This window comes from Odocoileus virginianus, chromosome 26 (assembly GCF_023699985.2).
Source record: "Odocoileus virginianus isolate 20LAN1187 ecotype Illinois chromosome 26, Ovbor_1.2, whole genome shotgun sequence".
In the NCBI taxonomy this organism is placed as follows: domain Eukaryota; kingdom Metazoa; phylum Chordata; class Mammalia; order Artiodactyla; family Cervidae; genus Odocoileus; species Odocoileus virginianus.
The window spans coordinates 16,760,765-16,776,172 of NC_069699.1; the positions used below are offsets into that span (position 1 = coordinate 16,760,765).

The 15,408-nt window shown below is 41.0% G+C and overlaps 1 protein-coding gene across 8 annotated transcripts in view; it reads right to left on the minus strand.

Moving 5' to 3' along the window:
- GRM7 (glutamate metabotropic receptor 7) overlaps positions 1–15,408 on the minus strand; it is an 871,847-nt gene that overhangs the window by 284,670 nt on the left and 571,769 nt on the right. For all 8 annotated transcript variants that reach the window (XR_011483650.1, XR_011483651.1, XM_070455619.1 and 5 more), the window contains exon 7: positions 3,950–4,089. Coding sequence is in view for 6 of the 8 variants with exons in the window: in XM_070455619.1 (XP_070311720.1) it covers positions 3,950–4,089 (140 nt within the window). In the remaining 2 variants the exon portion in view is untranslated. The remainder of the gene's footprint in view (positions 1–3,949; positions 4,090–15,408) is intronic.

Consider the following 15,408-nt stretch of genomic DNA (forward strand, 5'->3'; position numbering starts at 1 on the left):
GGTCTAAAAACAGTCCTGTCCCTGGCTCAGCCATTCATAACTTTAAGGTGCATCCTATAGCAAGCATCAGCCACTGGGTTCAGTTGACTGTGGTCCTGGCCGCTCGTCCTACCATAACCTCTCAGCATGACAAGGAAGAATCAAAGCTGTTCCTATTTAGTGCTAAATAAAGCACAGATGCCTGTCTAACTTCCATAAACAAAAATAAAAATTCAAAGAATACAGCTTGGCCCAACGTTCCAGGCAAATGAGACAGAATCTTTTAAGTTGGGTGTTATTTGGAGTAGTTGGACTGGAATTGTGACACTTTCTATGAGGTTTTGAAGGCCTTGGGTTCTCTGCTATTACATTTTCTCTCTTTCTCTAATGCATTTCAAGGCCATTTATAGGTTAACAACTTGCTTTTTTTTTTTTTAAATAACTATAGCCCCAAACTCTTTTCTGAGCTTCAGACTTATATCTGTTTCATTTTGGCCCTCATGGATTTGGGAAGACTCAATCAGGGTTCTCAATCTTCCCCTCCTTTTCCAAGCTGTCTCCCTACTCTCTTATTAGAGCATCCACAGGGTTCCTCGAGCTATAAACCTGGGATTCACTCTTATTTTCCTTCAAACCCAGTATTGCTCTTCCTTTACCTCCAGTACTAAATCCCAATTATGCTATTCTTCCTGTAAGATATATATATATATATATATATATATATATATATATGCAATTATAGCTGTATATGCATATACATATTATATATGTGTGTGTGTATATATATATATAATGCATACATAAATGTTTCCACTCATTTCATTGTATCTCTGCTAGTTCCACATTCTCTAAGCCAGTGGTTCTCCAAGTACTATCATCATAGCACAGGTACTCCTTCGAAAGACAAAAATTTGGGTCTCCTCGCACTCCCAGATGTTCTGAATCAGAATCCCTCAGAGCGGGCCCAGCAGATGTGTCTCTACAAGCCTTCCAGATGGTTTCTGTCGCACACTGAAGTGGAGAACCCCTTCACTAAGCCACCCTCCTTTAGCTCGACAACTGCAATGTAATCTTCATTAGTCTTTCTATTCCCATGCCTGCCGTTTACTATTCATTACCTTCTCGGCAGACAAAGTAATATTTTATTCCTAATTCTGAGCCAGCCACTCCTTTGTTTAATATTTCCTCATGGTTTTTAAATGCACTCAGAATAAAATCTTTAAAATATTTATCGTGGTCTCCCAGGGACGGCTCTGGCTCCTACCTACTGCCCTAACTTCTCTCATCCCTCGTCCCCATCCTCTCCCTCAGCGACACCATCGCTGTGTTTACTTCTGATCTGCTCTGTGGATCACTCATTCTCTCCCCATCATCTGCTCCTCATCTGCAAGGTCTTTCTTCACCATTCTTTCTCTCCTGCCATGCGTCTTACCACACTTTGGAGTTTTCACACTCATATCTCTTGTTTACCATGTAATGCTATTCAAGATCTTCAATTATGTACAAACAAGAACCATGTTTGTCTTGATTTCCATTGTGCACCCACTGCCTTGTACAATGCTTATTGCAGGACAGGTACTTAAAAGTACAAAAAACAAAACAAAGACTTGTTGAATGGCTGATAAACACAATTTGTATTAAAATACAAACCAAAGAACAACCTTCCTGTCAGCTCACTGGGATGGTGGACACTGAGAGGCAAAGAACTGACCAGATACAAGCAGAACCAGGTGGGACAATGTGCAAAGGATGTAAATGGCCTCTTGTGGCTTGACCAACCCATCTCATGCACAATCCTCTCTTCTAAAAACCATAACCCAAGCTGTACCGGCCCCAAGATGTCTATTCTGTGTGTTATGCTAAAAAAAACCCACACTCTCAATCATTTCCAAAGGGCCTCCTAAGGTCTACACCAGTAAAAGCTAATGGCATCATTTCCAGGTTTGGAAGACATTAGAAGGACCTCTCTGGGACAGAGCTTGTGATGGTTCATTTTATGTGTCAACCTGAATGGGCTATGGGTGCCCTGGTATGTGGTTAAACACAGCGAGGGTGTTCCTGGCTGAGATGCACATTTGAATTGTTAACTGATTCAAGCAGATTGTCCTCCCCAATGTGTGTGTGCCTTAAACAACCTGTTGAAGAGCTGGACGGAACTGAAAGTCTGAGCCCGAGAGAACCCTCTTTCTCTCTGCCCATCTTTGAGCTGGGACATCAGTCTTCTGCTGCCTTTGGACCCAGACTGGATCTTAAGCCATTGAGTCTTCTGGATCTCTGGCTTGGCAACTGCACATCTTTGGACCTCTCAGTAGTTATGATAAATGTGAGCCAATTTCTACTATCTATCTATCTATCTATCTATCTATCTAATCTATCTATCTAATCTATCTATCTATCTATCTACTGACCTATCCTATTGGTTGCTTCTCTGGAGAACTCATAGTAATACAGGGCTCTGATGGACACAAGACAATCACGAATTGTATATATTACTATTTCAAAGTAGATCTCTGGATCTAAGGAGCCCTACCTGATTCATAAGCCCAACCCAATGTACTTGTCCACAGCATCCCAGGTGAACATTATATGCGAGCTCAAGGCCACATCAAGGAATCTGCTGTAAAACTTCTTGAAGTACAACCCCCCAGTCGACACGTCTCAGAAAAGGAGGCCCTACAGCATCTCTGCCACAGCCCCAGGCTCCAGGACCCCAGCCACCAGGCTTGGGGCTGGACAGTTTACATTCTGTCCCAGGAGGGGAGAAAGAGGAGCTGTACCGGGCCCAGCCAGGGTGGAAGGACCCTGGCCCAAGTGTTCTTTATTCCTCGGGAAGACAAGCATACTCATTTAGACTAAACATTAATTTGAAATAGGGCATTGTAAGTATTATTAGAAGCACATTATTGAATGTTGAACCTAAAATGGTAAGAAATTAAAACACAAATAAATAAAAAAGGGGCTGAAGAGCTGTCAGTTAACACCTAGGCAGGCATAGTTCAAACTTCAGAAGAATATAAATGCTAACCAGACAAAGGCCACTCCATGACTATGTGGGAACAAGCCATCATGTGTGAAACTAGATACACAGGACACTCTGCAACTACAAAAATATCTAGACATCTCCCTTTTCCAATTCACACGAGGTCAAACTGTTTCATTATTAGTGACCATTCTTGCCCAGCTCTTATCCTCCTATCTCCTAGTTCAAAATCACCAAGACACCCAATCATTATATTGTCTCTACTTCCTAAGAATGGCCCGACCCAAAACTGGTCCTTGCTTCCCAAAACCACCTTGGAATTACCCTGACTCAACGAATCTCAACTGAACGCCTCCACCCTGAAGAAGCTTTGCTGGCAGGAGTTTGTTTTTCATGTAGTGAGGTAAATATACCTTACTGTGTTTGAGTACAGGTGAGTTCCTGATGGGTTTCCTGGTGAACTCTGACATAACCTTGCACAAAGAACCAGTTACCCACTCAAGGTCACGCTTTTGAATGAAAGAGAGGTTATGGAAATTAGCTAACACTGATATTACCCAGAGAACCTCAGTGTAAGTCAAAGTGACTCAGTAAAATGAATTAAAAGAAAAAAAAAATCTACGAGCAAATAAAGGAAGGAGGAAGGAAGGAAGGAAGGAAAAATAATTTGAGCATGAGAAAGATCTCATGAAAGTACTGAAGTATTAGCTGGTACCTTGTTGGTTAAGCAACTCGAGCCTCAGTTTCAATGAGATGACTCACAGATTTGCCCAGGTCATAGTCAGGCATGAACTCCACACACATGCCCATCATCGCCATCATCATCAGTGCTCTCACTGTTGTATTATTATGGTTATCAGTCCCTGCTGATGCTCTTAACAAGCTGCAAGCACACTTGCCGATACTCATACACATATCTGCCTCATGGAGCATATTAAAAATCTGCTCACTCATTTCATAAGCAAAGGAAGAAGGACAAGCAAAACTCACATTGAGCTGCAGTTCATCGGTCCACTGTCCGATCAGTCGGTAGCCGGGGTTGGTGGTGTTTGTGGTCTGATACTGGAAGATGTCGTAACGCCCAGGGGCATCCCCGTTCTTGTTAAACATGACTGGGGTGCCCGCGCTACCTGGGGAAGAAAAGACAATGACAGATTTTATAGTTAAACAAGATTCCGTCGATCTCTCGTGCCCTGGTGAATAGTCTGAAGACCTGGTGATGAGCAAGGTAGGCGAGAGGTAGCCCTGCAGTTTATCAGGTTCCCCCAACACGCTCCCTGAAACTCCTGGACAAGTCACCACTGTGCGCTGCGAGTGCTCAGTAGAGAAGGTGGGAAGACGATCTGTTTCCCCCTTTGAACAGCTCAACTCTTTAATGTCTTAAAATATTTTATTCTACTTTGTCTTCTCTTGTAAGGAATAAAAATTAAATGCATTATTTTTCAGAGAAAATCTTAAGCTTTATTGTTGTTACTATTATTATTTTAGTTTCTACCAAACACTAAATTGCGCTCAATAAAGAATCAAGACATAATAAATATATTTTTAAAATGAAATACAAGAGAAGTGAAAAACAAGCTCAAAAGTTCACTTAAATACATAGTTGAATACTGATTGCATTTAAAAGTATTTTTGGCTGATTATTTCTAATTGGCTTTAAATGATAAGCAGGCTGAAATGCTTAGCAGTTTGCCTGGTGAATGCTTAACAAACAATGGATTCTTTCTCAATTTTCTATTTGGGTCTTATTTAAAATGCCTATCTTAAGACTGAAAACAATTTTTGGAACAATTAGATAGTGAAGCCAATTTCAAAAGACTAATGCATTGTTTTGAAAAAAATATATAACTCGAAAGTTGGATATGAGTGAAAAGTTCCTTAATATTAACCATATTGAACAAGAGACAAACTATATACAAAGAATAAAAGATGTGAATTTTAGTTACCTTACCAACAGTTACAGAAAAATCACCAGAAGTTTATAACTGAGTGCTATTTCTCTCATGATCTCTGAGAAATAGGAAAAATATCACTGGCTTCAGGGTATGTGATTACTGTCTGCTATGCCTATGAGTTAATACATGATCCATATTTCCAACAGAAAACAGTGCTCTATTTCCTGTGGTTTACAAGGAAGTTCATAGATCAATTACAGGCTGAAACAGAATCACTGAGAATATTTTGCTATTTTTAGAGGAGGGGCCAAGCAAATCTTAGGTAAACAGATGAAGCATATTCAATAATTCTCATTAAAAATTTTAAGATGCTGATGGTGGCAGAGCTTTGCATCTGGCTAGTACTTATTAGCTTCTACAGAACTTGGGCCAATATGGTATCTGAGTTAATGACATGGATGAAAGAACTAAGGCGTGTTAACTGAAGAGGAGAGAGAATGCTGGATACAGTAAGAAAGGATGTCTTCTTCAGGAAGGGCTTCCCAGACAGTGCAATGGTAAAGAATCCACCTGCCAATGAAGGAGATGCAGGAGACTCAGGTGCCATCTCTGGGTCGGGAAGATCCCCTGGAGTAGGAAATGGCAACCCACTCCAGTATTCTTGCCTGGAGAATCCCATGGACAGAGGAACCTAGAAGACGATGTAGAGTCCATGGGATTGCAAAGAGTCAGACATGAATGAGCACACACACACATGCACACACACTTCAGGAAGCAAGCGTGATGCTGAGAGTGATCCCACACAAACGACCAATCAACACAACAATGAAGTTTAAAAAAGAGTCCAGAAAGTAGGACAATATACTCAGTGATAAGAGGTATACAGAACTGCAATCTGGGACTGACAGCTACCCCTGCTAGAAGAGACGGTCCAGCTTGTAGACAGAGTACAGAGACAACTAAAAAGAACTCTACACTATCTGACAAGCGTCAGGCACAGACTTTTATGACACTTCTGCCTATTAAAAAAAAATCAGAGCTTGTGACAGGACGTATAATGGTCCCCCAGGCAGGTCCAAGTTCTAACCCCTAGAACCTGTCAATGTTACCATACCTGGCAATGAGATCTTGCAGGTGTGATTACAGGAAGGATCAGGAAATGGGAAGGATTAACCTAGATAATCTGGGTGGGGCCCAGGGTAATCACAGGGGCCCTTATAAGTAAAGCTGCTGCTGCTGCTGCTAAGTCACTTCAGTCGCGTCCGACTCTGTGCGACCCCATAGACGGCAGCCCACCAGGCTCTGCCATCCCTGGATTCTCCAGGCAAGAACACTGGAGTGGGTTGCCATTGCCTTCTCCAATGCATGATAGTGAAAAGTGAAAGTGAAGTCGCTCAGTCGTGTCCGACTCTTCATGACCCAATGGACTGCAGCCTACCAGGCTCCTCCGTCCATGGGATTTTCCAGGCAAGAGTGCTGGAGTGGGGTGCCACTGCCTTTTCCCTATAAGTTAAGCAGCAGGAGTCAAAAGAGAACGATGTGAGGATGAGAACAAGAGGTTGGGAAGACACAAGAAAGGACTCCTGAGTCCAGGAGAGCAGGTGGACTCTAGAAGCTAGAAAAACCGAGGGAGCAGATACTCAGAGCCTCTAAAAGGAACCAGCTCTGTCTTCACCATAACTGAAACTCAGCTGGACCTGTGTCAGACTTCCAAACTACAGAATTGTAAGGTGATAAACATGTGCCATTTAAGCTATTAATACCAAATATATGTCTTGAGTTTGAGCACACTTCGGGAGATGGTGAAGGACAGGGAAGCCTGGTGTGCTGCAGAACATGGGATCACAAAGAGTTGAACATGACCTAGAGATTGGACAACTACAATCAAATATATGGTAGGTTTCTAATGGTAGCAATAGGAAACCAATACAGACCTGGAGGGCACAGAACAATAAACTTCCTAACTTTACAGGTGAGGAAGGCTACTCTAGGTTCAGAGAGGGCAAGTCACTTGCCCCAGGTCCACTCAGCTCATTAAACTAACAGAGTACACAGCAACTGGCCTTGGAATTCGCTAGAAAGGCTTTAAATCCCAGGTCTAACACTTCCTACATGTGTGACTTGAATCAAATTATTCAGACTCCCTCTACTTCCTATTGTAAGTAATAACACCTTTCTCAAGAGATTAGAGAGAATTAAATGCAATAATGTACACAAGGTGCTTAGTCTTATGCCGTAAATACTCAATAGACAGTCATTTTTTAAAAATAGCTTTCACTTTTATTACCATTTTCTTTGCTAAAATCTCAAGACCAGACGTGCATACACATGTGACTTTTGTCATCTTTTGTGTGTGTGTGTGTGTGTGTGTGTGTGTGTGTGTATTTTGCTGCACTGGATCTTAGCTGAGGCATGTAAGATCATCTTTCTTTGTTGTGCTGTGTGGAATCTTTCAGTTGCAGCCTGTAGAATCTAGTTCCCTGACCAGAGATTGAACCTGGGTCCCCTGTATTGGGAGCGTGGAGTCTTAGCCACCGGACCAGGGAAGTCCTCCCAGACTAATCACTTTTCCCAATGCATCAAAGTTGTCCCTTCTAACTGGTATTTAATTTAAATTTCTCCACTGGTGTAAACATTAAAAAAACAGTCTTCCAAATAGCAAGCGAGAATCCATTCTGGGAATGGGCATTCATCTATTAGTAACACTGATTTGATCCCAGGAACTTGAATCAGTGGCTGAATCTGTGTGTGGCCAAGGGCCCCATTTCACTGTGTTTCTTCTCCGCTTCACCTAGACACACCCCCTAAGCCCTCTCTGTGTAGGGATCAATAGAAGTCTTTCTTATTATTTTTCAGAAAGACATCACTATTCAGATACAGCTCTTTTCTTTCACATTGGATACTAGGATTCAAGTGTGCTTTGTTATAATTCTGCAGCTTCGGCTCATTAAATAATAGGATGGGAGCTTTTCAGAGTCTGTGAGAGGACAGAGGAAGAATATCAGAGGCTTGGGGGCGCCAACACGGTAAATATTCATGAGAAAGGTACAGACTGCCTCATCTCTCTCCCTCCTTACAATCCTTTTGAGGAGAAATGATTCTTGTAGCGCCCTTTGCATGCTCATTAAAGATCATTCTTAAAAAAATATAAGGCAGAAGAGCTGAACATGTTGCCTAAGTGATGTGTAATGTATGGTGTGTCTCTGACCTTTTTGACGGATTCTACAATGCAACTGGCATTTTTTTTCTAACAGTTCCCCCTCACCCTGCCCTCACACACACAAAACTCCTTTTTAACATCACCCCTGAACTTCTTGAAAGAGAAAAAAGGGGATTTGTGTTCAATGAAATCTGTATCAAAAAAAAAAAAAAGATCAAACAGCTGCAGAGGAAATTTATTTGATTAATAAATTTTCAAAGGACAAGTGATGCCCTGCAGAAATGTCTACAAGGTATCAAGGCCAGAAGAGAAGCGTCCTAAGGTAAAGGAAGCAGGGCCACTTGATCGGATGGGATGCTGAAAGGAGAGAATAGGTGACGGAATACATGCAAGTAGGAAATCTTCCCAGATGAGAGTATCCGAGTGAAACTCCTTTTTTTTTTCCTGGATGGAGAATGATTTGGGATGTAGGCTGCTCCAAAGACAAAAGAGCCTTTTGGCATCAAAGCCCTGACCTGATAGGCTTTCTCTTCTCTTTTTGCCAACCCATACACAGGTTTCAGAAACGTAGGATTGATTTGTGTTCATTACTTTTTACTGCTCAACAAACCACCCTAAGAGGGAGTGCTCAAAAAAGGACAACATGTATTTTGCAATTTGGGAAGGGCTTGGCACAAGCCCTTGGCTAGGGCTTCCCTTGTGGCTCAGAGGTTAAAGCGTCTGCCTGCAATGTGGGAGACCTGGGTTCGATCCCTGGGTTTGGAAGATCCCCTGGAGAAGGAAATGGCAACACACTCCAGTATTTTTGCCTGGAGAATCCCATGGATAGAGGAGCCTGGTGGGTCGCAAAGAGTCAGACACAACTGAGCAACTTCACTTTCACTTTGGCACAAAAAAGGCCTCTCTGGGGGCTTCCCTGGTGGGTTAGTGGTGGAGAGACCATCAGCCGGCACAGGTGACACAGTTTCGATCCCTGATCCCAGAGGGTCACACTTGCTCTGGAGCAACTAAGCCTGGGCACCCCAACTACTGAGCCTGTGTTCCAGAGCACAGGAGCTGCCACAAAAGTGCCACCACGATGAGAAGCCCAGCACCGCAAGTGGAGAGCTGCCCCCGCTCACTGCAACGACAGAACAGCCTGCACGGCAATGGAGAGCCGGCACAGCCAAAAACAAATAAATAAAATTATCAAAAAAAAAAAGAAAGAAGAAAAAAGGGTCTCTCTGTTTCACTCGCATCAGCTGGGGCAGCTTGAAGGTCACATGGTTAAGGGCTGACGCTGACTATCAGCTGTAACCTCAGCTGGAGCCATGACGGGAACACCCACATGCAGGCTGTTTCTTAGCTTCTGGGCTTCCTCCTAACATGCTAGCTGTGTTTGTAATACAGAGTCACAGAAGAACCATGCAACGGCCCTATGACATTTTGTGGCTTAAAATGCACATACTGCAACTTCTGTATTAGACACAAGCTCACTCAGATTTAAGGAGAGGGGACGCAGATTTCACCCTTGATGAAGGAAAGGTAACTACATATTTCAAGAAGACCACAAGAGATGCATCATCTTTACAAAATTTACCACAACCCAGTTTGTTTTCTGGAAAGTAATAACTAACTCTAGGTACAGACATACTTCAGATTAAATACTTCGCTATAGAGCAATTATCTACGATCAAGTACCCATGAGAAAAAATTTGGTAAATTTACAAATACTGACATCTGGTTGGATGAGCAAACGTTGTGATAACTAAAATTTAGGCTTAGGTCACTGCATTCATGCAGGATGCAGGAAAAGACGGCTAGAAGTCATAAAGACAAAATTAGCCATCTTTTCTGTTGGTACACAAGAGGAGGTTAAGTGCTTGGTGAAGATGTAACAATACTTTACAGCATTCTATTATCACTTCCTAAATTGACGCTTCTGTAAATTTGAAGGTTGAGGTTTATTAAACTGTACTGTGCTTTTTGGAACAAAACTCCCAGGGGTATGAAAAATTCTGTACTGAAGTAACAGAAGAGCACAATTAAGCTTACTGCGATCAAGAAACATCGATATTTTTCTAAAATATGCAAAAGAGAGGTGACATTTTTTCACAAAAAAGAACCTTAACTTCTATGTCTGTCTCTGTCATCTGCTAGCTGTGACGTGTTGGACAAATATTTTCTCCTCTCTAGAATTTATTTGTCTAAAAGTCAGGACACTGAATGAGTGAAAAAAAAAAAAAAAGTCAAGTTTCTTTTCACCCCAATAATTGCTCACTTAAAGTGACATGAAAGCCACTTAACTAACTCTAACAGTCTTTTTTGTTTTTTTTCTGCTTTATAAAACTGCTGAGCCCTGCCATTAACAAATGTCACATGGCCCTGGTAGTCTCCCGCCTGTCCATGTGGCAGAAAGAATTTCCTCAGAAAAAGGAGATTATGTTGACACCAGAGCATAATTACAATGACAACAGAGAAAGGGGACAAATTGGCCCTGCCTATGCTCTCCCACAGAGTCTGTGTTCCAAGATGGAATAGCAGGAATAAGCCCTTTCTCTCAAACGCTTAATAAAGGTCAAGAAAGCAGGCCACAGAGTTGGGTACCCGAGGTAACAATAACAGCATCATCATGGCAAAACCACGTGGCTTTAAACACCAAGATTCTTAGTTTCTCTATGAATTAGTTTATCTATTGAAAAAAAAAAAGAAGGAAAATAACCATACCTAAGCCATTTGGGATTATGAATATTAAAGAGGCCAGTATATAAAAAAGTACTTAGGACAGTTTCTGGCATATACTTTTTATTTGGGACATAGACCCTGAGTCCAGTCAGTAACTCAGCAACCCTGGTTCATCAGCGGATAAGACCATCTTAACTAAATGAGTCTATAAGCACACTGCAGAAGAAGAATCAGATGAGAATCACCGAAAATATTCTCAAAATGACCTATTTTTTGTTATTGTTGTTGTTACTGGCTTCTGAATGGTGATGCTTATCTATGGACCAGAATACAAAATCCAGCAAATGACCCTAGGATATGTGATGAAATTTATATGTACCTGGTTCTGGGAAAATTATATATTTTAGGAGATTCTGTATGATGAGCAAGAAAACTACAAAAAGAAGATGATTTGTAGTTGAACTATTTTTCTGGTTGTATTCATAGTCAATTTTGTCTCCATCTCAGCTTGGAAACTGTTGGCTCCCAAACTGGATGTGATTTTTCTTCACCCTGATGCTAAGTAACTCCTCAATGATTGATCCAATATTGTGGGTTTAAATGCATTATTATTTAAAGAAGCAAGAATATTTTTTAAACCACAATTATCTAAACCAGGAAATTAACATTGCTATCATGCTATTTAAAACTAATCCACAGATGTTATTAAAATAACTGTCCCATTCATATCTTTTTTTGGTTTAAGATCAATGTTTCCACATAGCATTTAATAGTAATATCTCCTAAATTCCTTCCAGTCGGGAACAATTCCTCCATCTGTCTTTCTCCTGAACTGGACACTTTTGAAGAGTGTAAGCCAGTTATGTTGTAAAATACCCTTCAATTTGGATGTCTGATGTTCTTTCATGATTAAATGGAGGTTATATATTTTTGGCAATAAGACCTCAGAAGTGATGCTGTAACCTTTCTGGGTATCTTTTTAAAATTAATTTATTTTTGTTAAAGTATAGTTGATTTACAATGTTGTGTTAGTTTTGGGGATACAGCAAAGTGACTCAGTTTTATATACATAACTTTTTCCCCCATATAGACAATTAAAAAATACTTAGTTCCCTGTGCTATAGTAAGTCACTGTTCATTATCTATTTTATATATAGTAATATGTGTAGGCTATTCCAAATTCCTAATTTATCCCCTCTATCACCTTTCCCCTTCAGAAATCTTAAGTTTGTTTTCAAAGTCTGTGAGTCTCTGTTTTATATATAAGTTCATTTGTATCATTATTTTTAGATTCTACATATGAGTGATATCATATGATATTTGTCTTTCCCTGTATCATTTATTCACTTTGTAGAATAACCCCTAGGTCTATCCATGTTGCTGCAAATGGAATGGTTGCATTTTTATGGCTGAGTAATATTCCATTGCACATATCAATATATCTACCATGTCTTCTTTATCCATTCACCTGCTGATGGACATTTAGGTTGCTTCCATGTCTTGGCTACTCTAAACAGTGCTGCAATAAACATTGGTGTGCATGCATCTTTTCAAATTATGGTTTATTCTGGATATATGGCCAGGGGTGGGATTGATGGATCATATATTACAGTAGCACAATTTTCAGTTTTTTAAGGAACTTTTATACTGTTCTGCATAGTAACTACACCAATTTACTTTCCCACCAACAGTGTAGGAGTATTTTATTTTCTCCAAAAACTCTCCAGCATTTATAATTTATAGACTTTTTGATAATGATCATTCTGACTAGTGTGAAGTGGTACTCACTGAAGTTTTGATTTACATATCTCTAATGATTTGTGCATCTAGTCAAGGCTATGGTTTCCAGTGGTCATGTATGGATGTGAGAGTTGGACTGTGAAGAAAGCTGAGCACTGACAAATTTATGCTTTTGAACTGTGGTGTTGGAGAAGACTCTTGAGAGTCCCTTGGACAGCAAGGAGATCCAACCAGTCCATCTGAAAGGAAATCAGTCCTGGGTGTTCATTGGAAGGACTGATGCTGAAGCTGAAACTCCAGTACTTTGGCCATCTCATGTGAAGAGTTGACTCATTGGAAAAGACCCTGATGCTGGGAGGGATCGGGGGCAGGAGGAGAAGGGGATGACAGAGGACGAGATGGCTGGATGGCATCACCGACTCGATGGACATGAGTTTGAGTAAACTCCCGGAGTTGGTGATGGACAGGGAGGCCTGGCATGCTGGGATTCATGGGTCGCAAAGAGCCAGACACGACTGAGTGAATGAACTGAACTGAACTGAATGATTAGCAGCATGTGACACTGTTAAGTCTCATTATTGGTGACATTAACCTAGATGACTTGGTTAAGTACTGTGTTTCAGGCTTTTCTACTTCAAAGCTGCTCTTTTCCCCTTTGTAAATAATATGTTCCATGATGAATTATACTTTGAAGCTATGAAAATATCTTATTTCTCATCTTTCTGTAGCCCCAGAATTTTAGCATCCATTGATGATTCTTACCTTAAGCAATTATTACTGAGGTCTTTGGTGAATTTTGTATCTCCATCTTTGCATCCTCCCATCATGTTGTCCCTTCTCCTGCATTTATGTGTTCAATTATTTATTTCTATGAGCATGAACCCATTGATATTTATTGTATTATATCAGTTCAATCCACTATTGGTCTAGAATTAGCTGGTGGGATCTTCTTCAAGCTGGTTCCTTTGCCCCTTCGGCATGGTCCCATCAATTTTTCAGCACTTTCTTACTTTGTGGCACAGCATGGTTTCAAGCTCATCTTCTACTTGCCCTGCTCTGGCCCCTGAATTAAGAGTTCCACTAGAGATCCCTAGCTCTATTTCACTGGAGAAAGGCATTTATAAATAAGATGTGAATGAAGGTGCAGTTATTTCTATCAGGATGTCATCACTCCTAGGCACTCTCTGTGGACAGAACTAGACGTAGAGGTTTGTAGACATACAGACGTGACCTTATTCCTTTCTGTATCTCTCCAACTGTGTGCGTATACTGCATGCTGGTATAGTCAACACAATGTTACTTTAATTTTCTCCCACCCTTACTTGTCATTTCTCTCCCTGACAATGAGAGGCCTGATTTTCATTATCTGCAATATCTTTTATTAAATTGCTCAGTTCTCTTATGGACATAAATAAGCCTCAGAATTGTGGGAAAAAACATACTAACTTCTAGCTACTGTGCACTATCTGTGTACTACTCTGCATATCTTCAGTCTGACAGTGTACAGTGAAATACTGTCTTCAAAAATTACTTGCATTCTTTTTTTTTCTCACTCCCTGCAGTATGGTTACACTATTCATATGCACTATATTAGGTTTATTACAGTATAAAATTTTGCATTATCTCATGTAGAGATTACTTTTTTAATCACGATATAATTGACATTCAAAATGGTTAATTTTATGTGTCAGCTTGACTGCAGAAGCCCTGACAGCTGGCAAAACTTGATTTCTGTGTATATATGAGGTTGTTCCTGGAAGAATGGTTAAAGTGAATAAAGAATTGTTGAATTGCTGGACAGAATGAAGCAGGTGACGCTCCCCAATGTGGGCTGGCACCACCCAATACCTAGAAAGTATGAATAGAACCAAAGGCAGAAGGGCAAATTCACTCTCTCTGCTTGAGCAGACGCCCATCCTCTCCTGCCTTCAGACACTGGTGCTCCTAGTTCTCTGGCTTTCAGAAGCAGATCAGAACTTACACCACTGACCCTCTGACCCCAAGGCTGGTGCACTGGGACTAAAGCACCCCACTGGTTCTCTGGTTCTCCAGCTTATAGGTGGTAGATCGCGGGGGCATGTCAGTCTCCAAAACTGTGTTAGCCAATGCTCATAATAAATCTCCTATTATATTCCCCACTCATCTCTACTCATTTATTTTAGGTAACCTATTAATTTCTACCAAAGTATTATACCTTGAGAAATAAGTTTGTAATATGAGATTTTGGTGTTGCAGAAAATCATAATCATTATTTCAATTAACTTGAGTACCTAGAGCAACTGACCCTTCCTTTTCCTCTTATCCACTCCCATTCCTGCTTAAGTTCACGAAGGAGAAATTTGGCCAAAAAAACCCTTCTATTTTAAGAAAAAGAGGGTAAACCATGAAAGTGGAAGTGAAGTCGCACAATCATGTCTGACGCTTCACAACCCCACGGACTGTAGCTTTACAGGCTTCTCTGTCCATGGGGATTCTCCAGACAAGAATACTGGAGTGGGTTACCATTTCTTTCTCCAGGGGATCTCCCCTATTCAGGGATCGAACCTGGGTCTCCCACAGTGCAGGTTGACTCTCTACCCTCTGAGTCACCAGGACAGACCCAGGTAAACTATAACCCTCCCCAATTTATTTATTTATTTGCTCACTCACTGCTAAGTAATATATTTAGCACTTATACAATCATTCAAAATGATGTAATCCACATACTCAAGAGTAAACTGTAATCTGACTACTTAACTGATGAAACACAGAATATCAGCACTTGGGATTCCAAAAGAGACCGGAACAGAGATGTCTAAATATGTTTAATAGGGCTTCTCTGGTGGCTCAGACAGTAAAGCGTCTGTCTGCAATGCAGGAGACCTGGGTTCGATCCCTGGGTTGGGAAGTTCCCCTGGAGAAGGAAATGGCAGCCCACTCCAGTATTCTTGCCTGGGAAATCCCATGGATGGTGGAGCCTTATGAGCTCAAGCAAAATATATCACATGACC